This window comes from Chenopodium quinoa, unplaced genomic scaffold (genome assembly GCF_001683475.1).
Source record: "Chenopodium quinoa cultivar QQ74 unplaced genomic scaffold, ASM168347v1, whole genome shotgun sequence".
Taxonomy (NCBI): Eukaryota; Viridiplantae; Streptophyta; class Magnoliopsida; order Caryophyllales; family Amaranthaceae; genus Chenopodium; species Chenopodium quinoa.
Genome location: NW_018742890.1, coordinates 514257 through 541858, shown reverse-complemented (window position 1 = coordinate 541858; position 27602 = coordinate 514257). Strand labels below are relative to the sequence as shown.

General features: G+C 37.3%; 3 protein-coding genes across 7 annotated transcripts; 2 read left to right on the top strand and 1 right to left on the bottom strand.

Moving 5' to 3' along the window:
* Positions 1-915: 915 nt before the first annotated feature.
* On the top strand, positions 916-8898 carry LOC110726916. 5 transcript variants are annotated; one of them, XM_021906446.1, is made up of 5 exons: positions 916-1432; positions 1653-1724; positions 6936-7029; positions 8462-8584; positions 8674-8898. In XM_021906446.1, exons 3-5 carry the CDS (start codon positions 6938-6940, stop codon positions 8789-8791), a joined length of 333 nt encoding a protein of 110 aa, XP_021762138.1. In that variant the 5' UTR covers positions 916-1432; positions 1653-1724; positions 6936-6937; the 3' UTR covers positions 8792-8898. The 5 variants fall into 5 exon arrangements, 4 of the variants coding, with proteins under 4 accessions (XP_021762138.1, XP_021762140.1, XP_021762139.1 ...); XM_021906448.1 differs by having other exon boundaries at positions 918-1352; positions 6934-7029; XM_021906447.1 differs by lacking the exons at positions 916-1432; positions 1653-1724 and adding an exon at positions 4722-5303 and having other exon boundaries at positions 5398-7029.
* A 7703-nt stretch (positions 8899-16601) lies between these two features.
* On the top strand, positions 16602-18796 carry LOC110726915 (TBC1 domain family member 13-like). The gene is made up of 4 exons (XM_021906445.1): positions 16602-17261; positions 17344-17436; positions 17537-17641; positions 18137-18796. Exons 2-4 carry the CDS (start codon positions 17392-17394, stop codon positions 18281-18283), a joined length of 297 nt encoding a protein of 98 aa, XP_021762137.1. The 5' UTR covers positions 16602-17261; positions 17344-17391; the 3' UTR covers positions 18284-18796.
* Positions 18797-21837: 3041 nt separating this feature from the next.
* LOC110726954 lies at positions 21838-22345 on the bottom strand. Its single transcript, XM_021906495.1, has 2 exons — positions 21965-22345; positions 21838-21846 (listed from the first exon to the last, which is right to left on the bottom strand). Exons 1-2 carry the CDS (start codon positions 22343-22345, stop codon positions 21838-21840), a joined length of 390 nt encoding a protein of 129 aa, XP_021762187.1.
* Between the last annotated feature and the right edge of the window lie 5257 nt (positions 22346-27602).

The following is a 27602-nucleotide window of genomic DNA, read 5'->3' as shown; positions in this document are numbered from 1 at the left end:
TGTTAGTAGAAAAAGAGGTAAAAATGAGTCAGACTCACTATTTCGTTCATAACTTTTGTTATACAAATGATAATGCAGTTACTCTAATTTCATTGAAAAGTACACTTGAAGAGCTATCCAACAATAGTTCACACGCAAAATTTCGTTAAGAAACGTTAAAGATATGGCATTTTGAAGTTGGCCCATTTTACAGTCCCGCTCCCGCGCCCGGTCGGGCGAGCTTAACTCTATTTTCGCCCTTCGTTCTCGCGCCTGGTCGGGTGAATTTTAGGCAAAAGTCCTCTTTTCTCTCGCGCCCGGTTGGGCGCCATCTCGCCTAGTCGGGCAAAATTGCTCGCATACGGACTTCTTCTCGCGTCCGGTCGGGCGCGCTACAGCAATTGGAGTCCGATTTTTCTCAATTTGTTCCTTTTTCTCCGCTTGTTCATCTTCAAATCCAAGCTCTACACAATTTAGAGCCCTTTCTACAGCATCCACTTCATCCTTCCATGTAGTGGCTTTTCCTACGGAGGATGTGACAGAAAATACCGCCTCTAAGGGATCTCTAACGTGAGCTTGGGGCTTATTAAAAAAATTATGTACATTAACCACGTCAATACTATAGCACTTTTCTTCCAACATGGGGCTTTTAGGGGCATTATGTAGATTAAAAATAATATTTTCATCCCCTACGCATAATGTAAGTTTACCACTCTTCACATCTATTATTGCCCCTGCAGTATGAAGGAATGGTCTACCCAAAATAATCGGAATTTGCAAATCTTCCTCCATGTCAAGAACAACCAAATCAGCAGGTATATAAAACCACTAGTAGAAAAAGTGAAATAGGCATCGCACTTTTCGCACCGGTTCCTGAAAACCGGTGCTATAAAGATTTTTTAAGAGAGAAAAAAAAGGGAGAAAGGGATTTCGCACAGGTTCTAACCAAACTGGTGCAAAAAATGAGTTAATCGCACCGGTTCGATTTGAACCGGTGCAAAACCTATTGTAAAATAAAAAAAACCCGGATATACTCTTTCTTTCTCTTACTTTTATTTCCTCGATCTTTCCTCCTCTCTCATCTGATCTGCCTCTCTCTCTCCTCCATTGAAGCGTACTCGAATTTCTCCATTGAAGGGGCTTCTGAGCTTTCTCTCAGCACTTTCCTCAAACTCCTTCTCTCTCCTTCGATCTCCATAACCGCCACTTTCCCTTTCATTTCTACTCTCTTTCGATCTCCTTCTCCTTCTCTCTTTCTACAATATTAGAGGTTAGGGTTTCTGGGTGCGTCTATTTTGAACCAATTCGATGTGCGTGCGTCTTCAACAACAACAAATTCGAATCAATTTCAAACCAAAAATCAGAAACTCAAGGTTAGGGTTTCTGGGTTATTTAGCTTTACGTTATATTGTAGCAGTTCTGAACTTTCTCCTCCATTGAAACAACTTCTGAGGTAATGTTTTTTAATAAATGAAGTTTTTTAATCAATGAATATCAATTTCGCTAATTATTTGTGTTAGTATAGTTAATCTAGGGTTTTACCATTGCTAAAATTGTTGTATTGGCTTGTTTATTTAGGGTTTTCAGATGTAATCGCCTTCAATTGATTGCTCGAATGTTATTACTCGATTACTCATTACTGCTCTATTTTCTTCTGCTCGAATTGCTTACAGTTGATATGAATTGCTGGATTCTCTCTTCTGCTCGATTATCTATTGAGTAATCACCCAAATAGAAAGTTTCAGGTATCAATTTTATTATTATATGCTGAGTTTTTGTTAAAACTGGAGAAATTATGTGTTAATTTGTTGATTTCTTGCGATTTGTATGTCACTTTCAGTTTTGCATGTTACATATTGCGAAATTCTTTGCATGTTAAATTCTTAGTTGTATTCTTTGATTGAACTAGTATTAGTATTATGAATTGATTGATTGATTTAAGGTTTGGAGGAATGTAGTTTTTTGGACTGCTTTCTGTAGTTGCAGTACATGTATTGAATCAAAGAAATTGATAGTAATTTTTTGTTACCTCTGCAGTCTGTCCCTCTTTGGTGTGACTGCTTAAATCCTACTCTAATAGGTACATCCTCTAAAACACCTAAAGAATATTTAAGAGAACGATCAGCCATTTGCAGAGTAATATTGGTAGCTTTTAATTCACCCATATTTAATTTAGAGCTCACAGATAATGGCATAACACTTACACTAGCAACCAAGTCACATAAAGCTTTATCAATCATCAAATTTCCAATGTGACAAGGAATAGAAAAACTACCCGGATCTTTTAGTTTAGGTGGAGACTTATTCTGTAAAATAGCACTACATTCTTTAGTAAAAGCAACTGTCTCTACCTCACTTATAGATCTTTTTCTGGTCAAGATCTTTTTCATAAATTTAGAGTATGCAGGAACTTGAGTAATTAATTCTGTGAAAGGAACTGTTACCTGCAAATTATTGACAACCTCCAGAAACTTACCAAACTGCTTATCCAACTTACTCTTAAGATGTCTATTTGGGAATGGTAGTTTGATAACTAGTTTCTGCACATCTCCACTCTTGTCTTGAGTTTTACCCTGCAATTTATTATCAGAAGAGTTAGTTTTTTTCTGGAGCCCTGCAGGGTTGGTAACAACAATATCTGGTATAACAGAATCAGGATTAGCAATTTTTGTAATGATAGGTTCATCATCTTTGGGCATAGAAGGCCCATCGTAATTTGAACCACTTCTCAGCGTAATTTCATTCACGTGATCTGTAGGTTGCACCGGCTGCGATGGTAGGGCTCCCTGCTGGCGAGCTTGCAGACTAGAAGAAAGTTGCGCAATTTGATTATTTATGATTTTATTGTGTGCTAGGATTGAGTCAATTTGCGCATCTCTAACCTGCATCTATTTCTGCATATTAACTAACTTCGTTCTGATTTCTGCCAAGCCAGAATCAGGGGGAGGAGTAACAGTCTGATGTGGTCTCTGATGTGGAGGTTGGTAGTACCTCTGTCGCGGTTATTGTACCTGCGGTGGGGGGTTAGGCACATTCGTACTGTTGTACGAAATATTCAGGTTATTTTTCGACCCTGCATTATAGGTGTTAGAGTATGGACTAGTTTGCTTATAAGCCTGAAAAGCATTAATTTTCTCAAGCGAACTGGTACATTCCTGAGCCCAATGACCTACAAGACCACAATGTTCACAATTAATTTCAGAGTTAGTACCAATAGCAGAATGTTAGCAACAGAAGATGAATTAGAATTATTAGTATTGTCTAGTTTCTGGCTAATAGTAGTCAATTGTGCTTGCAAAAAGGATATAGAGTCGACTTAGTGTTTTCCCTTATTTGCAAAACCTCTGGGATTCCCGTATTGGGAATTATGAATAGCCATCTCTTCAACAACATTGCTCGCTATATTCACATCTAAATTCATAAATCTTCCGTTGGCTGCAGAGTCCAAAATCATTCTTGAATTATATCCAATCCCGTTGTAGAAGGCTTGGATTATCTGCCACTGTGCTAGCCCATGATGAGGGCATTCTCTCTACAAATCCTTGAATCTTTCCCAAGCTTCATATAAAGATTCATCTGCTTCTTGGGAAAAAGGATTTTACTCCTTAATAAAGTTGTTCTCTCTGTAGGGTAGTATTTGTAATAACAATTCAAAACAAGAGTTTCCCTGTCAGTAATACCAAGTGCAGTTCTATTCAGTCCATTGTACCATAATTTAGCTTTACCACATAAAGAAAAGGGAAAAAGAATCTCCCTGATTTGGTCCTGCGTGACCCCAGCTTGCCTAATAGTATTGCAATATTGGCAAAAATCCAAGATGTGAAGATTTGGATCTTCACCCTTAGCTCCGCTGAATTGCTTCCTTTCGATCATGGTAATAAACAGGGGTTTAATCTCGAATTGTACTCCCTCGAGATCAGGTGTATGGGCAAGGTGTGGGAAATCTGCCAAGGACGGTTGCAAATAATCGCTAAGCTTGCGAGGTGGTTGAGCCGTCATCTCTGATTCTAGTTCTGAATAAACTTTTGTGTCACTGGAATCAGATGGGGGTTCCAAAGGTGTAATACCCTCGGAAGTAGCTCGTACCTGTCTAAAAGTTTCCTCTGTCTATGAAAAGAACGTTCAATTTCAGGGTCAAACGGAATGTAACTTGATCTAGAACTCCTGGGCATAAAAACAGAACTAAACAAACAAGTATGAGAAACTGTCCCAAAGAACTTGCGTTCTCTGAGACGAAAGAAAATAATTTAGACTACAAAAATAATCAGAAATAAAAATAAAACCGTGTCCCCGGCAACGGCGCCAATTTTGACAGGCTAAAGTCGTATCACCTAATCAAAAGTAATTCCTAAAACCACTAATTAAAATAGATAGGGAAGTAGGGTCGAATCCACAGAGAAACAGGTCTTTCTATTTCTAATTAATTAATTATAATCTAAATTATCGAGTAACCAATTTATATTATGGGAATTAAACTAACAATTAAACTAAGGGAATAATCTGTAATAAATGGCCTAGGGTATAGGTTCACCAATAAATAAAACTCCAGGGTAAAACACAACGATCAATCATCAATGCATAAATAATTAGATTATAAAGGGCTTTCGCTACGTATTATAATCACATAATTAATCTACCGGTATTAAATCGCATATCTCGAATCTTGACTTAACCATTTATAAATTAACCTGCCTATTGAAATAATTTAAGCCTAAACATCAATTCTCATCTCTTGAATCTCGAATCAATATTGCATAACTTATACAATTAAACCAGGCATAATCTAATTGCATAACATTAAATCAATCAATAGGCAGTAGTAGAAATTTTGAAATAGGCACCCTTCTTTAGCACCGGTTCTTGAAAACCGGTGCCCAAAGAAATGGGTGGGATTGGAAAATTCAGAGTTGGCACCGGTTCCAACCAAAACTGGTGCCAACTAATCTAATTAGCACCGGTTCAAACCGGTGCGAACCAAAAAAAAAAAACGAAGAAAGCAATAGAGTTGGCACCGGTTCGTCTTAAACCGGTGCCCACTTTAGTAGTTAGCACCGGTTTGAACCGGTGCCAAAAAAAAAACCGGGCTTCTCAGCTCGTATTTCTTCTTCTTCTTTTCTTTCCCCCTGATTTTTCAACTTGTTTTTTCCCTCAACTCGTTCTCACCTTCTCTTCCAGGCCACCACCTCCGAATTCCCACCTTCTCCATTGAAGCAGCTGCATGCACCTCCTTCTCTCTCCATATATCTCCTCCATTGAACTCGTGCTCTCTATTCTCCATTGAAGCGCATTCTGAGTTTTCTCACCTCCATTGAAGCAGCTTCGAGGTAAGATTTGGGCCATTGTGGTCTTCTTAATCTACCGAATTTCTTCGCAACCTAGGGTTTGTCGTTGATTTGGTTTTCAATTTTGTAATTTTAGGGTTCTGGTTTTATTTCTATTTTTTGTCAAACAAAATAAGTAGGAGAAGGAGAGAGTAGGTCCTACCCGCCGCCACTCACCCTTCGCCGGCCACCCTCCGTTCCCCTCAGTCGTCCTTCGTGCGTCGGCTACCGACCACCAGGTAATTTTTCTAATATTTTTCCTTAACACTAGATATCAGTTATCACCTGATATTTCTGAGCAATAATTATTATCAAAACTTGAGAGATTTTTTAACATTTTTGGGTAAAATTTCGTCTTTGAATTGATATAATAAATTATCGTAGTCGGTCGATATAATCATGCAAGGTAGAAAACCCAATTTGTTTGCCGAATTATTCAAATTTTGAGCGTTTATTAGAGTCGATTGATATAATCAATGAATCCTGCTAACACTGTTTTTTGTTGTTTTCTCTAAATTTTTTTCAATTTTTTGTTGCGATTTATAGTTTTTGGATTAGATATGTTTATTTTCTTGCTAATTCTGTATTAAATTGTTGTTTATATTTACGATTTTATTGTGATTTTTATTGCAATTTTCTGGCAATGTTTAGTTGACTAAGACGGACAGACATTGATGCAGGTAGATGAATGGTGAGTTTTTTTTTTTTGTGTGTGTGTGTGTTGGGGGAGAGGGGGTTACACCTTGTTTTGATCATTTTCTGCGCAAAAATTGTAGAGCAGTTCATAAAATGAACCATTAGGTGGTTTTTAAATATGCTTCACAATTTAGAATTCTGGACAGTTCATAATTTTGTAGCTTAAGCCTTTAACACTTCACAAACAAAATGCCTAAAGCCTTTATCACTCACTCTGTCAGACCTCAAGTCTCAATAAATCTCAATATATAACACATTGTTCTTCAAATTTTAATGCCTTCTTTTTTCCTCAAATTAACCCTCATATAGGATATTTGTAAGCTAAAAATGTGTATTGATCAAGTTTATCTGCTTAGTATGATGATTTGAAGGTGTTGAGGCCTCTTTTTATTCCTCAAAAAATGTTCTAGTTTATAATTATTTTAATATGTTTACGCTAATAAGTCTAGAAAAGGGCTGGTAAGTTCAATTATAACTAAAAGTAAGTTTATGTTAGGGCCAATAAGTTGGTTAGTTTACATCAGATATGACTGGAGTTTCTAGGTGAAAAATACATAGCCTGAAAATTCTATCAGTTTTTGTTGATATATGAAGAAATGGCTCATGTTATAAATAGATAAACTTGTGCGTGAGAGGAAATTAGTTGGTGATGTGGACTCGTCTCTTGAGAAAAATAGAGAACACATGAGAAATTGTTGACCTCATTTATTCAACAGTAAGTATGCATGATATGCCTTCTATGTATGTGGGTGAGAATCGGGTAGTATATTAATGGTTTTCATCATCTGTATATAATAGATGCGAATGTGGCTGGACTACATTGACGGAGACTGTACAGTTTACTTTGTCAGATCTATCATTTTATAATCTATGAAGATTGATTTACTGCTGATTTTTTGAATTTAATTGTGATTTTACTGTTGCTATGCTTGTCAAGAGACATGGTGATGGATTGCTACCTATTGATGACTACAACATTGAGCTTGAGGATCAAAGAGGGCAGAAGCTTAATATGGGTTCTGACAGATCAAAGGTATGTGTTTGCTGATTGCAAGCTACTGTATGCACCATCTAGAAGTCTCTCTTTAGTTTCAATTGTTGAGAAGCAACGCATGTGCGGAATTGCCTTATATTTTGTATATGATAGGGAAATAATGATGGGTCTTTGCTGCATACAAAGGGAAGCAGCTAATGGGGGCATTAGGGGGGGGGGGGGGGGGGTTGTTAAGCAAGGAGACATGTAAAAGCCGGTGCACTACTTTTCTAATTTAAGTTTGCATGCAAGCTTTTAAGCTTTATATTGTGGAATGTATGGAGTGCTATCCATGCATAATTCCAAGGCTATCCTGGTCATATTCAGGACCACGAAACTCAGAAGATGTTACCCTCAGTTTTGAACAATAAGGATTATATATCATCGATGTAAAAAGTAAATATACTAACTGTCTAGTTGATTAAGCTATCATTGGTGTAGGATATCCTGTTTAGAAGGAAACAGAATGCTAATGAGACACTCATGCTTGTCCCTCAAATGAAATGTATTGTTGGCTCTGCAACTTAGATTGCCTATGATCCGCTCACTAATCTTAGCTCTTAAGACTGCAAGAATATGAGGTAAGAAAGGGTGCACAAACTTGCATTTGTCCATTTGAAATGCATGTACTTTCTATATGGGAACTGCACATGATTACTAGGGTTCTACATTGCTAATTAGCAAGAGTGTGTTCCCCAAGTCTGTCAGCCTCCTGTTGATAGAACCCACTGTATGGCAAGTTAAGTATCATTTTTTACCTTTATAAATTCCAATGTCTTTATAAAATTATTTGAGTGAATCGACAGAGGACTAGCATAGCCTATTCTCTAAATCTTATCTCATACAATTTCATATTTCCTCCATTCCTCAATTGATGCATCTCTTTCCTTTTTGGGATGTTTTACAATAGATGCATCCCTTTTCCTTTTAGTAAAAAATTATGTGTAAAATTTTTGCCCTCAACTTAAGTGAGGACCAACTCCATTTTTACTTTACATGCTATGGCTAAAGGTTAACACATAAGCAATTATGTTAATTTCCCTACTCTGTCTCTCCTTTCTATTGGTTTGTGTGCCAACTCTCAAGGATGCATCAATTGAGAAACTAAGGAAGTAGTTTATTATCTTTCTGGCAAAAAGGGGATGGCTACCCTAAAGTCCCAAACACGAATAGGCTATTATAGGGCTTATAAACTTTGGTATAGCCTTGATTATCAATATATCATGTTAGAGACTAGAAAGGTGATGCAAGGCACAATTTTATGTTTCATTTTTTTTTTTGGCTTGTATCTGTACACCATTCTGCTAATGTTCGTTGAGTTGTCCTTTAATTTTAGCATTACCATTGTTTGCTCCCCATTTGACTGTTACTCTTTGCTGTAGTCTTATCTTGTGTTTTGACTGTATGATTCACAAGACTGATGTATGTGTAGTGCAAAGCATTTGCCGGCAGAGACAAAACTGGAACACGATGAAGCTTTACTATCCCAAGAGGCTGATGCTGATTATGTCATAGAAGTTTCAGGTGCGATCAACAGTAATGCAGCATTTTATAGGTTAGTTTCATGACTTTTGTCATTCTGTGTTTCAACTGATTGCCCAACTAGCTGAAGCAAAAGTTAATGATTATAATAGTGGTTATCAGGGGTATGATAGTAGTAATTGGTATAATGGTGCCTCAGTTGAGGAAATGGCAGAAACAGGGCAGAAACACAGCCAGTAGAGCAGCCACCAGCACAAGACCAAGACATCTAGTTAAATGAAATGCAAGAAAGGTCGATCAGAGATAAGTCTAGATTATTTAATTTTTTTTGGACAAAAATTGTAATATTATAGCCTTTTTTAATGAATATATTTAACTTTATATATATGTTAATGTTTCTATATCAATTTAAGTGAAAAAAATGCAAATTTTTTTTATTTTATTTTTTTGGGGTATTTTTTGCACCGGTTTTGACCGGAACCGGTGCCTAAAGTGGGGTTTTTTGCACCGGTTCTTGCTTTGAACCGGTGCCAACAGTATTGAATAAAAAAAAAACCGCCATGGTAGTTGGCACCGGTTAACCGGTGCCAAAGCATGTAGTTGGCACCAGTTAACCGGTGCCAAATCATGTAGTTAGCACCGGTTAACCGGTGCTAAATGCTTTAGTTGGCACCGGTTTTGAACCGGTGCCAAATTTTCATGGATTTGGCATCCCTCAAATACCCAACGGTTCAAAACCGGTGCCAAAGGGGGGGGGTTTGAACCGGTGCCTTTTTATCTTTTTCGTCTAGTGAGGAAATTTATCTGAAACATCAACAATCAACAATAATAAATTACCCCTTCATATTATTTATGGATCCCCACAACCCTAGAAAATAAACTACTCACACATTAAAATCTAAACTAAGCAAAACAATTAAACAAAGCATATTAAATCAAAGCAATTAAATTACTGAAAATAAAGGGGGAAGAAATCGTTACCAAAGTGAACGGAAGTAAAGAATTGCATAAACTAAAAGTGTCGAGAGGGATCAAGAGTATTAATTAAAAGCTTAAAACTAAAACTAAGGAATTAAACTCATGGAAGAAGGTGCTCAAATATCGCTTTAAAAAGCGTATTTATACTTAAGCTCAAAAATCCTAATTAAAGAAGAAATAAAATTGCCGAAATTCCTATTGAAAACACGCGCCCGATCGGGCAAGGCTTTGTCCAGGCGCACCTTTTTCTTCTTTTAATCTTCGCTCGCGCCTGGTCGGGCACGAGATAGGGCGAAGCTTTGCCCTCTCCTTTATACCTCGCCCGGCCGGGCGCGCCTCAGGGCGAAGCCTACCCGGTCAGGTGAATGGAACCTCCACTTGGGCTATTCAATTGGGCTATTTTCTTAGCCCGAACGAATTTCCTCTTAAGTCTTGAAACACAGTCCATTGCCTCGAGCTCTTCTTTTCTTCACAGAGCCCTTAATCATCGGTTTGATTTCTCTAACGCTGTCTTGGGCTTCGGAATGTGGTCATAGTAGTGCGTTCCTACTCCAATGCTCGTAGTGGCTCCAATAAGACTGGGGAAATGCTCCAAATCCGCAGTTTCCTGTAAAACAATACCACAACTACGGAAACGCTAGAAAACGCACATTAGTAATAAAAGTGGCTCCATAGAGCTCATATAAACACAATTATGACCATTGGGACGGGGAATAAATATATATAAAATAGACTTATCAACTTCAAATAGTCAGCACTCTTGAGTACTAGACATAGAAGCCCTGGTTCGAGAAGATCGACCCTTTTTTCCTTCATTTTGCCGAAGAAGACGCAGCTGCAACTATCGTCGCTGCGGTCTCCCGAAGCGGAGCTGAGCCTTCTACCTCCATTGCTGGGCCGAGGGTAGAAGTAGCCGAACAAGAGGAAGATTCTAAAGACTAGCGTCTGCTGAAGACTTCGGTGAGACTTCAAGACTTGTCTAAGTTTCTTTTCTTTTTCTCTTTTCCTTTTGCCTTACTCATTTTACTTAGCTTTTTCTTCGAATTTTCATGAATTTTTTGCTAAGTATTGAGCTTCGACTTGGTTTTTTTTGGTTTTTTTTATGCTTATACTGCTCTTTGCCCCCCTATTCCTTCTGCTGCAGTTTGACGAAGAAGAAGAGAATAGAGGATAGCCAGCTGAAGCAAATCCCTCTCCTGAAAGTTCATCAGACAAAGGAATGACAAGCCCGAAGAGAAAGAGGCAAGTTCTTCATCCTGGGCAGTTTCGGGCTGCCCCTCTTTTAGTTAAAAAGCCTCGTCTTGAGGAGGACAAGCAAGAGGAACAGAAAGAGATGACTCCTCTTCCTGCCGAAGTCCACACCGAGGAGGAAATTTTGAAGAACACCCCTCCTTCTGCCCCTCGTCATGTAGCCGAACCCTTTTTTGACGAGGTTCAAAGGGAGGTCGACGCACTGCTCGTCAATCTTGAGGACGAAGTGCAGATTTTGAGTGGAGATGGTCCGAAGGAGACCGTGTTTAAAAAGAAGGCTGAGGAAGCCAGAAATACTAAAGCGCCTTCTACCTCGGCTGCTGAGTTCTTCAAGACTTTCCAGTCTGCCGAGATGGGGTTCGGCTCTGCCCCTCTGGTTCCTGTACCCGAGCATGCTCGGAACATATTTGAATCTAATATGTTATAAGGTTATAAGGTTGTTGAACAACTCTAAAAGAGTAGGTGAATAAATATAAGAGTTCTCCCAAATGGTAGCATTGCTACGTATAATGTCCTTTATAGAATATAATCATTTTCATACCTCGAGGTTAAATAATTAACATCCATAACTTCAGCATAACATGTGAAAATATCTTCAACGTTCAACAAGTCGAAAGTCCTCAATATTTCTATAGAATCATAAATTTTCAAGACTCTAATGATTTATTAAATTAATATGCTCAATCCTCCATCTCAGAATAAATACTCATGGTCATCATGAATTATAAATTATTAAGTTCACAATCAAACTCCAACTGTTTCGAATTGAGTATCCCTTAGCTTATATAATAACTTTCATCATTACTCATCTCTATACAATTCTTATGCTTATTTCTCATGGGCTCTTGTTCAATCTCGATCCCAAATCAAACTCGTGCTCAAAGACAAAACATATTCCTCAAAATGGATATAAAATCAAAAAATTTCCCAATTACAAGCTCTTTAACCATTAGTATCGATCTCTTTATTCTTATACTTTGCTGTCTCAATAGACAAATGAACAAAACTAAAGTACGCACTCTTAATAACTAGACAAGGTGTCGCAACAACAAACTATCCCAAAATACAATACTCACAACTATGTGATAGTGTGCATCCCATACTTACATAGGAAATTGATTCTCATAATCCTTTAACATTCCTCAAAATTCTCATCAAAGAAACTCACTAGGTTTAACTTCAAGGATCTTGCAAGATAACGAGCTTAACTATACACTAGAAAAGCCTTTCCAAAACAATATAATACAGTTCTTACAGAAAATTAAGTTTGGTGTTCAATCATACAATCTTGATAGCTCACATATAATAATACTTCACATAATGCATGCTTTCATCACTAAACACTTAGTCATACAACATGCTCGAACACCTTATAAAAAAAAATATATATGCACATAGGATAGAAATTAAATTCTAGCCTATATGCCCTTCCTTCTCCTACCCAATCTCACCACATACTTTTAAAGCGATTAACACATAATAACATACCTTAATCCTTGCTTTCCTGCAAAATGAACAAACTAAAAATATTTTTTACTCCTCTTTTAAAATTAATTTTCAAAAATAAGCCCCGAAAAAGACCAAAATATTCAGCCGCTTAAAAAAAATTCGGACATCCTAAGCAAAAAAAATCGGATTTTTTTTTTCCAAAAATAAATTTTTGGGTTTCTCAAAAAAATGAATAAATAAATTTTCCGGTTTCTATAAAAAAAAATTAATAATGAAAATAACTCTCTTTAAAATAACTTAATTAAATAAGCACTTGGCCAAGTTTAAAACAAAACACTTTAAAACACGTTTTTGGTTTTAGTGGTAATAAAAATCTCAACCAAAGCTCCCTGATACCACTTTGTAACACCCTAGAAATTCCTTTCCCAAAAATACTTGTTTTGCCCTTTTTAAAATACGAAAAAATAAAATCTAACACATTACCGCCACCGTGAAAACGGCTAAGGCAAATATCAAAGACACACAGCGGAAGACCAACTTTCAAACACTCGAATGAAATAAAGTTTAATAAAATCAACTCAAATTTTTAAAACCAACTTACACTAAAACAATAACTTGGAACCATTAAAGGCCCTTTAAAACCAAAGTAAATATAAACATTAAATAATGTTAGTGTCAACAATTACATAAATAATTCAGTACAATAAATAATAAACAAATAAACATGTAACCCTCTTCGCCCAACCCCATCATGCTTGATATGCTTCATCACCTGAAAGCTTCTCTCTACTTGTCCCCACTACTCGCCATTAGAAACGGGTCATCGTAGGGCCAAGGTAAAGACAAGGCCAAACAAACATGCAAGCACACAATCAACAATGCTGATTACATAAGCATTGCTTACCAAGTTGCACCTGTTACAAGCATACAACATACAAAACAACTAACCAACAAACAAATAAATTGCTTATTAAATTTGATTATGCATTGAACAGGTTTCCCACCAAATCCCTGCCTCATATAAATTGAGGTAAACTACATCGGAAGCTAACCGGGTAGGCAAATGTCACATGAAGTGACTGGACGTCTTGCGCATAAAATAAATAAAAAGGAAAATACAGCGTCCTGTACTCCCAGTAGAAGTTATGGTCAAATATAAAGTCGCATAACTCCCCCCATATGTTCATACTCAAGGTATATACGTTCCACGAGTTTTGGTGCGTAATCTCTTTCACTTTACGTTATTTACATATTAATACACTTGGTGATGAATCTCAAACACAACACAGCCAAACATTACAATTCATTAAAGCAATCAAACAAACCAATTTAATTCTTGAATAATTAGTGACCTCATAAATTTAATTGTTGAAACCTTTTTAAACTACCTTAAACGCATAATATGCCGCAAATCCTATCCCTCGGTGTTAGAAACACCTTAAACGCATAATATGCCGCAAATCCTATCCCTCGGTATTATAAACACCTTAAGTGTTCCTGTGTACTAAGACACTTAAATAGCTTCTTCCTCATGCTTATAGCATCAATAAAAATTATATGAACCATCATAAAATTTCCTTTTCATATTCCAAACCAAATTAAACATTTAGTTTAACTAAACATGCTCTCTAACATGTCAATAATAAAAGTGTGGTTCATATCCTACATGCCAATATAATTAATTCCAATCACCAGTTCATCATAAATATTTCTTACATCACAAATCATTCACCAACATCAATCCAATCAACAAATTCCATCTAACACCTATTATGATACTACTTGGAATTAATTAAACAAAGCCTACCATGCTTCTATACACTTAAACCATTACCAAGAACGCGAACGTACCTTAAATCATCTTTTCAACTAGCCACAATGCTAGAAATTACTCAACTTAAAGTCTCCTACAATACCAAATACATAATCTCAATTACTCCCTTGATTACACAAATTTCCAGCAACTTTTAAACACTTTAAACCCACTCTAATAAGCTGAAATTTTGGTTTAAAACCTTTAAAACTCTTTTAGTGGGTAAATAAAACCACAAAGTAAAAACTCATTCATGGTGTTTATATAAAAATTCCTGCACACTTTTTAAGGTTTAAACCCCTCAAATAAATCTGAAAATTATATTAAAACCAATTAAAGCCTTCTCTACTTATGGGTAATCAACCCCTTTTTATTAAACCACAAAAGCAGTGCTTAAAATAAAATTCAAGCAATATTAATTTATTAAAAACTCATCAAAACTCCATAAAAATATAGTCTTTAAGCTTTATTATCACTTACAATCAATAGGTATATAAATCCCCCAAATCAATTGTAAGTTAGAACCCTAAAAATCAATACTTTAATAATTAAAACCCTAACTTTTAATACTTTATAAAAATCATAATTTAAAATCATACAAAATCTGAAATTTATACTCTTTAGTTGTCAAAACACAATAATATATACCATATACTAATATAATTTATCAATCAAAAATCAAAACTCAAAAACAAATAATTACATAAACAATAATTTAAAACAAGGAGGAAAGACGAACCATCATGGTGGCTGGCCGCGGGTCGCTGGCAGTGGCTGGGCGGCCGGAGGTGGCCGACGTCGGCTGGCGTGAGGTGGCTGCCTTGGCTAACGTGGCAACAAGGTGAGAAAAGGGAAAGTTCCTTACTCCCATGTGTGAGCTCACGCATGGAACCAAGGAGCAGTGGTAAGTGCATAATATACCATATTTTTAGCCCCTAATATTAGTCTTATAAGTGTCTTTTTAGTTATTATTTTAGAATTTTAACTAACTTTTATTATTTTAGTTGTATATTTATCTTTTATTAATTTTATTATTAAGTTAGTATAATATTACTTAATACGTTTATTTTGTTAATTAGGAATTGGAGACCCAATTTGACCAACACGTGAGATGATATATATAACAAGAAGAAATAAAAGAAAATAAAGGATGACGTGGCAAATATGCAAGCCAGCAAATATACAAGCCAGCAGTTCACAACACAAGCAAAGAAAAGAAAAAAGGAAAGAACATCACGTGAAGAGTTAGAGATAAGAAGGAAAAGCAAATAAGATAAGAAATCCTCAAGTACTCCGTCAATACCGAGGTCACAAAAACAAACTTCATCTTCATCTTCAGCCATAATCCAAGATTCTAGCTTCAACTTCCTCTCTGAAATTTAAGCAAAAGATGAAGATCTATCCTATACTACAATTTTATCCCTTCAAATCCAGAAAACCTATGTTGTTTTCAATTATAAAAATTCTTAATCACCCCTCCCAAAAACACACAAGTTTTACCACAAAAAAAAATTATACAAGAAGTTCGTGAGGCTTAGTAGAGCACGAATTGGTCCAGGGTTGATCGATTGGGTGGTACTGGAAGGAGAAGGGACGAATTTGACGACGAGTTCGAGCAGCGGCTGTTTAATTCTTTGCTCAGTTCATAAGTTCTCCTTAATTTACCCTTAATCTTTTAATTTTGTGATTAATTTGTTTGCTTCTACTTGGTGAATTGGATATAATTTGATCTTTAATTTCCTGATTTATGTTTCGTCGTTTAAACGCTGAGTATAATCATATTTCAATATTCAAGTTTGATATTTAATTGATTCACATGATTCTTTCCTTGTTTTTATATGAACGTTTAATTCATTTATACTTGTAATAGTACATGATTGCTAGTATAAAGTAATTAGACTATGCTAAATTATTACTTGATGCGGTGTTAATTGATAACTTAGAGTGAATGACTCGATATTACTAGTTTGAGCGGCTCAATCGTAGTTTTATTGAGTTTGTGGGTTGGTCTAATAAATCAAGTTTATTGGGGTAGAAAGTGTATTAGCAAGATTCTAATTTCTAGTGAGCTATATATGTCAAATTGATCGTGGCGGTAATTTGACTACCTAAGTATTAAGTTGAATATTGAAGGAGACTATATGAAAGGAAGTTGGGAAATAAGTTATGTCATTTTAATCTATGATCTAATTGGTGTCACATTGGTGGTTTGCTTGTCGTCTTGTAAATAATAGATTAGTATATTTTCTTATCTTGTTTGGCTTAGTTACTCGTTCGATTTAACCCCCCAATTTCATGTACATAGTGTGAATAATACTTTATTATGTCTATGGTTTATTTTTTGAGTTAGACTTTAAGTTTTAAGAGTTGATTACACTAGTAGAAAAAATGAAATAGGCACCCCCCCTTTAGCACCGGTTCTTGAAAACCGGTGCCAAAAGAAATGGGCGGGATTGAAAAATTCGGAGTTGGCACCGGTTCCAACCAAAACCGGTGCCAATCATTTAATTAGCACCGGTTCAATCCGGTGCCAACTTATTTTAAAAAAACAATAAGTATGACATAGAGTTGGCACCGGTTCGCCTTAAACCGGTGCCAACTATGTTAGTTAGCACCGGTTTAAACCGGTGCCATATTTGAGAAAAAAAAAACCCGGGTTAGGTTATTCGTGCGTTTTAATTTTTCAATTCCTTTTCCTCTGTAACTTGCTTCTCCTTTCTCCTTCTACCTTTCCCCATTTCCCTCTTGACTCCACTACTTCAACCACTACGCACCCCTTTCCACCGCCACCACACTATATCTTCATTCTTCACGGCATCAAGGCGATGTGACGGTGGTCGCAATTGGTTGTTGGATTTTTAGAGTTTCAGGTGGCAATTTGGTAAAGTTTTTGTTATTTTAGTTTTGAAATTAGGGCTTTGGTTTATTGTGGTTATGGGTATCCGATTTTTAGTTGTTTTTAGATGGATTTTTGGTTGTTTTTAGATGGATTTGTCGTGGGATGCAATTCCTTGGTATTTTTGTTGTGGTTTTGAATACCTGATTGGTTGAACTCTTCAATCTGGTCCATGCCTCCTCCTCCTTCGTTTGCTACCACCATCTCTCTCCTCCGCCCATCCTCCGCCCTCCGTCGCCGGTTCGACCTCCATCCCCACCTCCTCCACCGCCGGACTCCAATGGCACTTCCACTTCCTCTACTTCTCCTTCTCCTTCTCCTACCCCCGAGGAGATCTCTCACCATGCTCAGCTCTCACTCGAGGTTCCTCTCTCTCTTCTTTCTTTTTCAATTCAATTCATCACCAACAACTCCTAACCTAACCTAATTTGTTGAATTTGTAAAGCTGTCGAAGAAGATCATCAACATAAGAGAAATCAGGAGGTTAGCATCCATGGGTCTTCCTGATGCTCCTGCCATCCGCTCTACTGTCTGGAAGGTTTCTGTCTCGCTTTCTATTCATTTCATACTTTGAGTTGATTACTTACATAATCGGAATTGAAATACCAAAAAATATAAATTTCAATTGCAATTGGCAGCTTCTGCTAGGGTATTTGCCCAGTGATCGAGCAATGTGGCCCTCTGAATTAGCCAACAAGAGGTCTCAATACAACCATTTCAAGGATGACCTCTTGATGTCTCCCGTATGTCCTCTTCTCTCTTTTCTTTTTTCTTTTTCTTTTTTTTTTGTCTTTGTTTCCTTTCACTTTCGATTTTGCTTCGCGCTTCTTTCATGTTAATTATTAGTTTAATGATCAAATTTAGGGTGCATCAAAAACCACCTCTAATAGAACCTCTTAACACATTATGTTTCTGAAATTTTGTCTACCGTTTACCCAATTGTAGATAGTAGATATAGTCTCATAAGAGGAATCGCGGTGATGTTGTATTATGATATTATATGCATATATGGCTTTCTGTTGAGGTTGAGCATATGATATTAGGATCACTGTTCTAATGCTTTAGGTGATTCTAGTTTCTATGTTAATCAAGCAGAAAAGTATACGCAACTTGTTGCTAAGCATTTTTAAGTTTGTGTTATGTTGTTATTGATTGACTGCTGTCTTATTTATGCGCCCTCAACCATTTCTTGAGGCTCTTGGGAGAATAAGTTAAGTGGCCTAATATTGTAATGTCAGGTTCTTACTGAAAAAGCTTATCTTGTGGGTGTGGAGCAAAAAGGTATTAAAGTGGATTCTTTTGGAATAGAAGAATCTCTGAAAGAATTGGCTCAACTAGCTGACACAGCAGGTCTTCAGGTTGTTGGCTCTACTTATCAAAAGTGAGTATGTCGTGGGTTTTTCTATTGCATAATGTGGTTACGCTATAAGTTGCAATGTGCATATACTTAAGACAGTACAATAAGCTACTTGGTGATTTATATTATCTGTGCATGCCCTAAATCTTCCAGTTAACATGTAATATATCTCTGTCACTCTGTGTGTGACTGTGAAAGTTGGGGAAGGGTTGGAGAATTGAATGGGGGAGTGTCGCTTAAAACGATAATGTAACTCTTTTAATTAGAGCTTAAGGGGTTTCAGTGAGTTGATTTTGTATCTGTTGTAATTCAATTCTTTGCAAGTGAAAAGCACTTGTAACTTAAGGCATGTTATGTGTCATCTGGGAACATGGCCTCCAAAGCAGCTACAATTCAATTAAAAGCTTTAGTACCTCCGTTTTAACTTGTTAAGATAGAGATTGTTAAACAAAACTCAGATTACTTTACCAAGTGTGTATTGACTTATGAGTTTTTGTCATATAGTTTACATATGTCTTCTATCAAATACATTTCTCCTTTATTTTTGCTTTGAACCGGTGCCAAATTTTCATGGATTTGGCATCCCTCAAATACCCAACGGTTCAAAACCGGTGCCAAGGGGGGGTTTGAACCGGTGCCTTTTTATCTTTTTCGTATAGTGTTAATCTCCTCGAGGGATCGAACCTTACTTACTATTTTTACTAGTTGTTAATATTTTTGGAGGATAAGTTAGGTAAATAAATAATTAATTTTATACAGTAAATGACACGTATCAAGCAACAAAGAAAGAAAGAAGAAATAAGAAAAAGGAGAAAAGAAAAGAAAAGAAAAGAAGGAAAAAAATAAAGAAAAAGAAATTAAGGGAAAAGAAAGAAAAGCTTACTTACCCCCAAAAATCTGATTTTTGATCTCTTGTGTGGGAAAATTTTGGGGTTTTAGGGGATATTTATAGAGTAAAGAGTAGAGATTGGGTTTGGGCTTAATAAATAAATGGACTTTAGTCATAAAATATTTGACCCACAAAGGTTCAAATAAAAGAATTGGGCTTATTTAAATGAAATGGGTTGGTCCACTAGGAGTATGTAAGGATTTTATACATACTATTATTTAAACAAGCCCAAACAATTAATAAACGTTTAGCCCAAAATATATTTTACTTTTTATAAAACTCAATAATTTAAATACTTTAGCCCTTTAAATATTTAATTAAAATACTTGAACACTTAAAAATATATTTTATTAATTAATTAAATAATTTATAAAAATACGGAGTATTACACCTGGCCGCCGCAATCCCCCAGCCCCTCCCTAAACCCAAACTTGATACTGTGGGTTTAATGGTTAGATTTAGGGTTTGGGCTTGGTCGGCGACGGTGTCGGGGTAAGGGTGTCGCCGATCTGATGCCAAGGAGTTCGTTTCAGGGAGGGGAAGGGGAGAGGTTGGGCCGGGTTTTGGTTTCAGGGATGGTTGGGGGTCGCCGGTGAAAGGGAGAGGGTGGAAGGGGAATGCCCTTTTAAAAATACCTAAGACATTACCGCCACCGTGAAAACAGCTAAGGCAAATATCAAAGACACACAGTGGAAGACTACTTTTAAAAACCATTTAAAACAAGTCAACTTCTTAAAAAGTCAAACAAAGAAAATAAAGTCAAACTAAGTCAACCAAAGTCAACCTACAACTTGGTACCATTGTAGGCCCTTAAAACCAAACCAATATTTTAAAACTTTCGCGTTAGTCTCGTCAACAGAATAAATATAATATTTAAACCAATTGAACACATCACATTCCTATAGGAAACTAAGCATGATTCACTCTTCGCTCATCCCCATTATGCAAATGCTTCATCACCTGAAAAACTCCTCTCTACTTGTCCCCACTACTCGCCATTAGGAATGGGTCGTCGTAGGGCCAAGGTAAAGACAAGGCCAAACAAACATGCAAACACACAATCAGCAATGCTGAGTACATAAGCGTAATAAAACACACTAACACGCTTTCATCCTATCAACACACAACTTACCTTATTGCACCTGTTCACAAGCGTACAAGACACTCAACACCTAACTAGACAAATACTAATGTTCGTTTAATTTGATTACGCATCGAACGAGTTTCTAACCAACTACTTGCCTCAATAAATTGAGGTAAACTACACCGGGAGCTAACCGGGTAAGCAAATGTCACATGAAGTCACTGGACGTCCTGCGCATAATAAATAATAAAAAGGAAAATACAGCGTCCTGTACTCCTAGTAGAAGTTATGGTCAAATAAAAAGTCGCATAACTCCCCCCATATGTTCATACTCAAGGTATATACGTTCCCAGAGTTTTGGTGCGTAATCTTTTTCACTTTACGTTATGTATAAATTATTAGACTGGGTGATGACTCTCAAACACAACACAAATCAAACATTACAACTCATTCAAGCAATCAAACATACCAATTTAATTCTTGAATAGTTAGTGACCGCATAAATTTAATGTTAACCCTTTTTAAACTTCCTCGGTGTTAAATAACACCTTAAGTGCATAAGGCACCGCAAATCATATCCCTCGGTGTTAGAAACACCTTACGTGCACATAGGCGCCGGAATATAATTTATTCCAGTGTACTAAGACACTTACATAGCTTCTTCTTCATACTTATAGCATTAGTAAAAATTATATGAACCATCATAAAATTCCCTTTTTATATTATATTTCAAACCAAATTAAACATTTATTTTAATTAAACATGCTCTCTAACATGACAACAATAAAAGTGTGGTTCATATCCAACATGCCTATATAATTAATTCCAATAACCAATTCATCATGAACAATTCATACATCACAAATCATTCACCAACATCAATCCAATCAACACATTCCATCCAACACCTATCATGATACTACTTGGAATTAATTAAACAAAGCCTAGCATGCTTCAATACACTTAAGCATTACCAAGTACGTGAAAGTACCTTGAATATGATCTGAAAATCGCCACGAATAAATAAAATCACTCTCTTGAAAGTATCCTGCAAACCAAAATAATAAACAAGTATTAATACCTCTTTCACATAAATTTCCAGCAATATATCACTCTTTAAATCACTCATAAACCCTAGGCATATGTGGGTATTTATACCCCCTCTCAATATCCCTCCTTACTTAAAATTCTTTTACTATCCTTAATGATCCCTTTCCTAATCAAACTTGTATTTTGACTTTCCATAAATACCATTGACTTTAAAAATTATCTTTGTAAAATAATATGCCCCAATATCTTTAAATCATGAAATAAAACATTTTCAAGATTATTTAATAATTAAAATATACCTTAATCAAAATCATTCTTTTTAAATTCATGAAAACCCTAAATAATTCATTTCAAATTATTTAAATATTTTAAGAAATACTCTATTTAAATTAGAAATACGTATAAATACAGGGTATTACAATCTACCCCCCCCCCTCTAAAAGAAGTTTTGTCCCGAAACTTTGGCAACGAAATTCAAACTTTTTTCTCACTTTGTGTAATATTGCTGTACTCTTTTGGCATACTTCTGCCTTTAACATCTCTTTGAGATCAAAATTACTCAAGATAACTGTTAAAAATGTGCAAAAAGCACAAAAATAACTGAAAATAAAGGAAAAAAGCGCGAAATTCTACCGCATTCTACCCCCCTTAAAGAGCACGAGTTACGTCCCCGTAACTCAACATACCTCAAACAACTCGGGATACTTCTTTTCCATCTCATCCTCGGCTTCCCAAGTTGCTTCTTCATACTCTTGGTTAGACCATAGCACTTTCACAATATTAACTTCCTTATTGCGTGTACTACGCACTTTACTGTCAAGGATCTTGACAGGTTTTTCTTCATAAGTTAAGCTTTGATCTAGCTCAATAGTTTCAGGTTGTAGCACATGTGACTTATCAGGGATATACCTTCTTAACTGAGATACATGAAATACACCAACTTTACTTAGCTCCATAGGTAAGGCTAGCTTGTAAGCTACTTTGCCTACCCTTTTCAATACTTCATATGGACCAATATACTTTGGTTTAAGCTTTCCTTTCTTTCCAAATCTCATTACACCTTTCATTGGTGACACCTTTAATAAAACTTTGTCACCAACCTAAAATTCCCCCTCTTTACGCTTCAAATTCGCGTAACTCTTTTGGCGATCTTGCGCCGCCTGAATCTTAACTTGAATTTCCTTTACTTGCTTTGCTTAACTGTATCCTCGATCATTTGATGCCCTAAAATCATCGATTCACTTATGTTGTTCCAACAGATTGGACTACGACACTTCCTTCCATATAATGCCTCAAATGGAGCCATGCCAATACTTGCATGGTAGCTATTATTATAGGAGAATTCAATTAAATCCAAGCTATCTTCCCAATAAGAAAAAGAGCACTACAATCGGAGGTTATTTTCATCAGTAACCTTTAGGGTTCGTTGTGTATATTGGTATAGTAATTGTACCAACAAGATATATAAATATATCAATAAAATTGTTGGTATTTGTGGACCTTATATTGAATTAATCACTATACCAACATGAGGTCTAAATATACAATATAATTTTGCTATTTTCATTCACGAATCATGACCGATGACTATAGTAATTATTGGCGTGACTTCTTCATAGTGAGCTTAGATAAGCAGCAAAAATCTTAACAAACAAAGCTTTAAAATTGGAACATCCTATTTTAACGCATAGAATAAAACCACTAACAACAACCAGCAACTAACTTTGAACTAATCGTCATTCAACATTTTCCATCGCATCACTATATATGTATAAATTTCCCTTCACAAAACCAAAAAAATATATTTCGCTTGTGACTCGTTCCAAAAAGAATCAAGAACGAAAATGAATAGATGGCAAACTAAGTCTGTACACATAAAAATCATTGTCCTCTTGATTCCTCTTATTGTATCTTATCTAGGGTGTATGTATTCCTTAATTGATATAATGATTGCACTTTTAGATTTAGAAGACAAACAAGTCGTCGTCGGCGGCGGGATGAGCCACACACACGGTTGCATTATCGCCGGAATCAACATTCTGTTTTATGTGTTCGTTTATATGGTGTTCATGACGTTCGGTAAGCCTAATTTAAAATGGATGATGGATTGTCAAGTCAGCGGTTGAAATTTTATGTTTCTTTACTTTGGGTTGCAGTTCATAAGCCTCTATACCTATAGGCCGTCAACCGAAGTTACGAGAGTAACGAAATTCATTGGAATATTGTGCTTCCCTATTTTGAGTTTTTGTGGGGCAGAATTAAATAGGAATCGAGGATTGTATATTGGTGAGCCAGTTCCAGACTATGGTTATTTCACGTTCGTGATGGCAGCCTCACTTTGTATTGCTTATCATTTGTATCGATTTGAATCGACAACTCGTTTTCTTGTTGTGTTATCGACTTGTGTCATCCTCACCTTTTTGTATGGGAATTACTTTAACTCTAACGATGCCAAACACGAAGACGAGGATTCCCTAGGAGATCAAAGTGTACCATCATCCCTCTATGCTAACGATCACGAGTTTGATGGTATTTTAATGCAAGATAATTTTTAAAGTTAGAGTAGTTACCCTGGGCATAATGACTATTAAACTTATCACTGCCCAATTTTCAGTTGTTCATAATTTCATATGTGCTTGCTATATGATTTGAGTTATTCCTTTGCATATACATTATTACTAATAAAAAAAATTTAATTATTTATTTAATTTATTGGTATTAGAAATTTATTTTTTTAGCATTTGTGTTGTTCGAATTCGAATATCTATGCACTTGCAATAATGAGGAAAATTGTGATACTCATAATGATTATTCTTGTATTTAGTTACAATATATACTAATATATTAAAAGCCACGTATCACGTAAACCCCCCTCATTACGCCACATGACTCTTCTTTTCATTTGCGTGTTTCATTGCATGTCATGTACTTATAATAATAATAATAATAATAATAATAATAATAATAATAATAATAATAATAATAATAATAATAATAATAAATACTCATAAAATATAACCATGCAACATCTAATTCTAGAACTAAGTGACTTACCACCAAGCTATGTGAGTTTTTATGCAATCATTTGAATACAAAATATTAATGTATAACAAATGACAATATGAACAACAAATTTAATTACAAGAAAATTGAATCATAAAATTACAACGTCTCCGTGTATTAATGATCAATCCCAAGTTAAAATTCGAGGCATCCCTCGGGCCCACAAACTAGTTACCATTATAGATGGTGCAAACATAGTAGTATTTTGTTTGGGGGGTGTTAAATACCGCCATCCAAATTTATGGCCACCGCCATCATTTTAAGCAAATTGATAATCTTGCCCTTACTAACTTTTTATCCCATTTTCTTTATCTAACATTAGTTCATCAACCAAAACCGTGTCAACCACCACCTTTTAAACCGGACAACCACAACGACGGCTAAAGTCGCCGAGAAATGGATGGAGATCGAGGTGGCTCAACGGAAAACGAACAGGGGGTCAACCGGAGCTCCTTGGTAACTGATTTTGACCTCCGGTTACCAAGGTCAACCGGAGGTCAAACTCGGTAATCGTCCACGGTAACCGGAGGTCAAAACCGGTTGCCGTCCACGGTAACTAGAGGTCAAAACTTACCGTGGACGGTAACCGATTTCTAGCTTCGCTTATGCACGGTCAACGGAGGCCAAAATCGATTACCGTGGACGGTAATCGGTGCCAATTCAAAATTTACTCAATTTCAAAAAAAAAAAAAAAGTTGAAAAAAAAAATTGATGGCTGGTACCGGAGGTGAAAACCGGTTGCCCACTACCGATAACCGGATGCCAAATTCGGTTGACCGTCCCTGGTAACCAAAGGTGAAAACCGGTTGCCGGATGTGGTCAACAAGTTTTCGCCGCCGGTTACCGATGCTGGCAATCGATTTTTGCCTCCGGATACCAGCCACCTGAGTCCGCATCGCCTGAGGTCGCGCCGCCAATTGTGTTTCGGGGTTTTCTGATGTCCTGCGGGAGAGTTACAACTCCGAGACTGGAACCGGGCGCTTGTACCTGCAAAACAACGGAGACTCTAGGTGGTAGGAGCTCCGCCTCTGACGGTCAAGTTAGTACTTGTTTAAGGAGTAATTAATGCGGAAAAAAGGTGTAATGTGTTCTCTAGGTGAGAGTAATTAATTGGCGTAATCCCCTTTAATGAGGATTAATGATCATATTTATATGCCTTGGGATGCGTGCCAAATGCTAGGTTTAGGTTAACCTAGGGCTGACTGGACTTCTTCTAAGGATTGGGCCTAGGTGGCCGTTTTGCCTGGTTGGCATAGGGGAGGACACGTGTCGTGTCGTAACTGGTCCATGGTGGACAGATCAATGCTTGACACGTGGCAGGCTCTTATTGTCCCATGTGGCGGACACATGACGGAACCTGATTGGTCCACTTGTCAGATGGTGATTGGTAGGGGAAAATCCCCTAATCATTTGCCCCTCACAGGTGGCATGTGACTGTTCATATGTCAGTTGTGACAGGTGTCGGCCTGTAACAGGCGACGGTCTTCTACAAGTGTCGCTTGGTGAATGGCCGAAGGTTTTTCCCGCTCATTTTAAATTTTTTGGAAGTGACCCTTCGACTTCTCATTTTGCCTATATAGGGGCGTGTGGACTTCAAATTTATTTTCACACTTGAAAACTTTTGAAAGAGAACACTCGGATCCCTGAACTTGCTCTGACATTTTGGACATTAATAGCCTACCGCCTGATCTGTCAAGCCGACTGATTTTTCAGATCTCTGCTATTTTCAACGTCACTTCTTCAATCATTCAGGTAACCGTCTGTTGTCTTACTTTTCTTTTTTATTTCTTTTGAACTATGGTACCTTGAAAGCAACCGACACGACCTAGGGCAGTGATCAGTCGGTCACCGAGGACGGCTGAATCTAGGACTAGGAGTGCCGCCTGCCCCTTTTCGGACCAATCTTTGCCCTTCATACATAGCCCGACTGTCTCTGTGTCTGTGCAGAACACGATGGCTCGAACTAAGAGAACAGCCAGGATCTCCAACTATGATGGTTCCTTTTTTATGTGCCGGTCAGCGAGACACCTCACCAGGCGCCTGATGCTGAAATCAACCAAAGCGGCTCTGTCGCTGGGAGCTTAGAGGAGGGAGCCAAGGTGTTCCCTACCCATTTCACTGTGGACTTAGCTAGTCGACAGTTGACCACTACAGAAGGAGAGGGACCGACCCCTCTAAGAAAGACGAGGAGTCGGACTCTTCTGATAGTGAGTCCAGCTCTAGCTCTTCAAGCCATCACTCCCTGAACTCAGAGGAGAGGCACTCCCGAATGCATGAGTCAAGACTTTCTCATGCGGTTGAAAAGGGGGACGAATGGTCGGAACCATCCGCCTCTAATAGGGAGTTGAACACTGCTTATTTCTGCCACGTTCCAAAGGGCCTCATCAAGGCCATGAAGGAAAAATTGGATTCCTTTCTATCGGACCATGTGATGGGTCCAGATTTTGAGTTATTCGTGTCGAATGTTGAGGATGCAGTTGTCTGGCCTGAGACAATCAGTTATGGGGACGCCTGCTTTGGTTGCTATGAAGCGGCCATTAAGGCGGGGCTTCGATTTCCCTTGCATCCGGCTGTCCAAAAAATCCTCGATAGGTACGAGGTGGGGCTATGGCAGCTAGCCCCTAACTCTTGGTTTAACATCCTTTGCTATGTAGCCGGATGTGAAATGCACGGGGTTGAGCCAAATTTTGAGGCGTTCACCCATATGAATTACTTGAGTCGGACCCCCAAAACAAGCGGTACCGGATGGTACCAACTATCAAGCCACAAGGTCTATTTGATGACGAGAGGGAAAGAAAATAAGTGGAAGGACTGGAGGAACACCTTTTACCTTATCCAACCTCTGATCCTCTGTTGAACAAGCAGTACAACAGATGGAATAGGAATCCGCCACTCCTTGTAGGCGGTGCTGCCATGCCGCCTGTTCCCCGCAAAGCGAGGGAAGAGATCCTGGACCGAGGACTCTTCAAGGTGAAAACACAACTCAACCCTGCTAGCGGGGAACGGGAGCAGGTGCCTTTACACTGTATCCCCAAATTCAGGTGGCTATATGACAAATACTTCCTAGCCGCCTGTGGCCTGAGTAGTCGGGTCTCGAGAGGTAGCCGGCACCTTGTTCTTTTTTAAGCAGATGTGGGTTTATGTCCTCATTAATTTTTCTAACTCCTGGTTGTATTCTTTCAGCGGAAGCTATGGACAGTATAACTGCTTCAAGAAAGGCGGCTGCCATGCTAAGGGCCGCAGTAATGGGCAGTCCAAAGC

Bases quoted from the DNA above. Each gene is read 5' to 3' on its own strand.
- LOC110726954 (XM_021906495.1), bottom strand. From the start codon at position 22,345: ATGAAAGGTGTAATGAGATTTGGAAAGAAAGGAAAGCTTAAACCAAAG.
- LOC110726915 (XM_021906445.1), top strand. From the start codon at position 17,392: ATGGGTCTTCCTGATGCTCCTGCCATCCGCTCTACTGTCTGGAAG. The intron at 17,437-17,536 runs GTTTCTGTCTCG...TGCAATTGGCAG, and splicing joins TCCGCTCTACTGTCTGGAAG to CTTCTGCTAGGGTATTTGCC. The intron at 17,642-18,136 runs GTATGTCCTCTT...TTGTAATGTCAG, and splicing joins ATGACCTCTTGATGTCTCCC to GTTCTTACTGAAAAAGCTTA.
- LOC110726916 (XM_021906446.1), top strand. From the start codon at position 6,938: ATGGTGATGGATTGCTACCTATTGATGACTACAACATTGAGCTTGAGG. The intron at 7,030-8,461 runs GTATGTGTTTGC...ATGTATGTGTAG, and splicing joins TGGGTTCTGACAGATCAAAG to TGCAAAGCATTTGCCGGCAG. The intron at 8,585-8,673 runs GTTAGTTTCATG...AGTGGTTATCAG, and splicing joins AGTAATGCAGCATTTTATAG to GGGTATGATAGTAGTAATTG.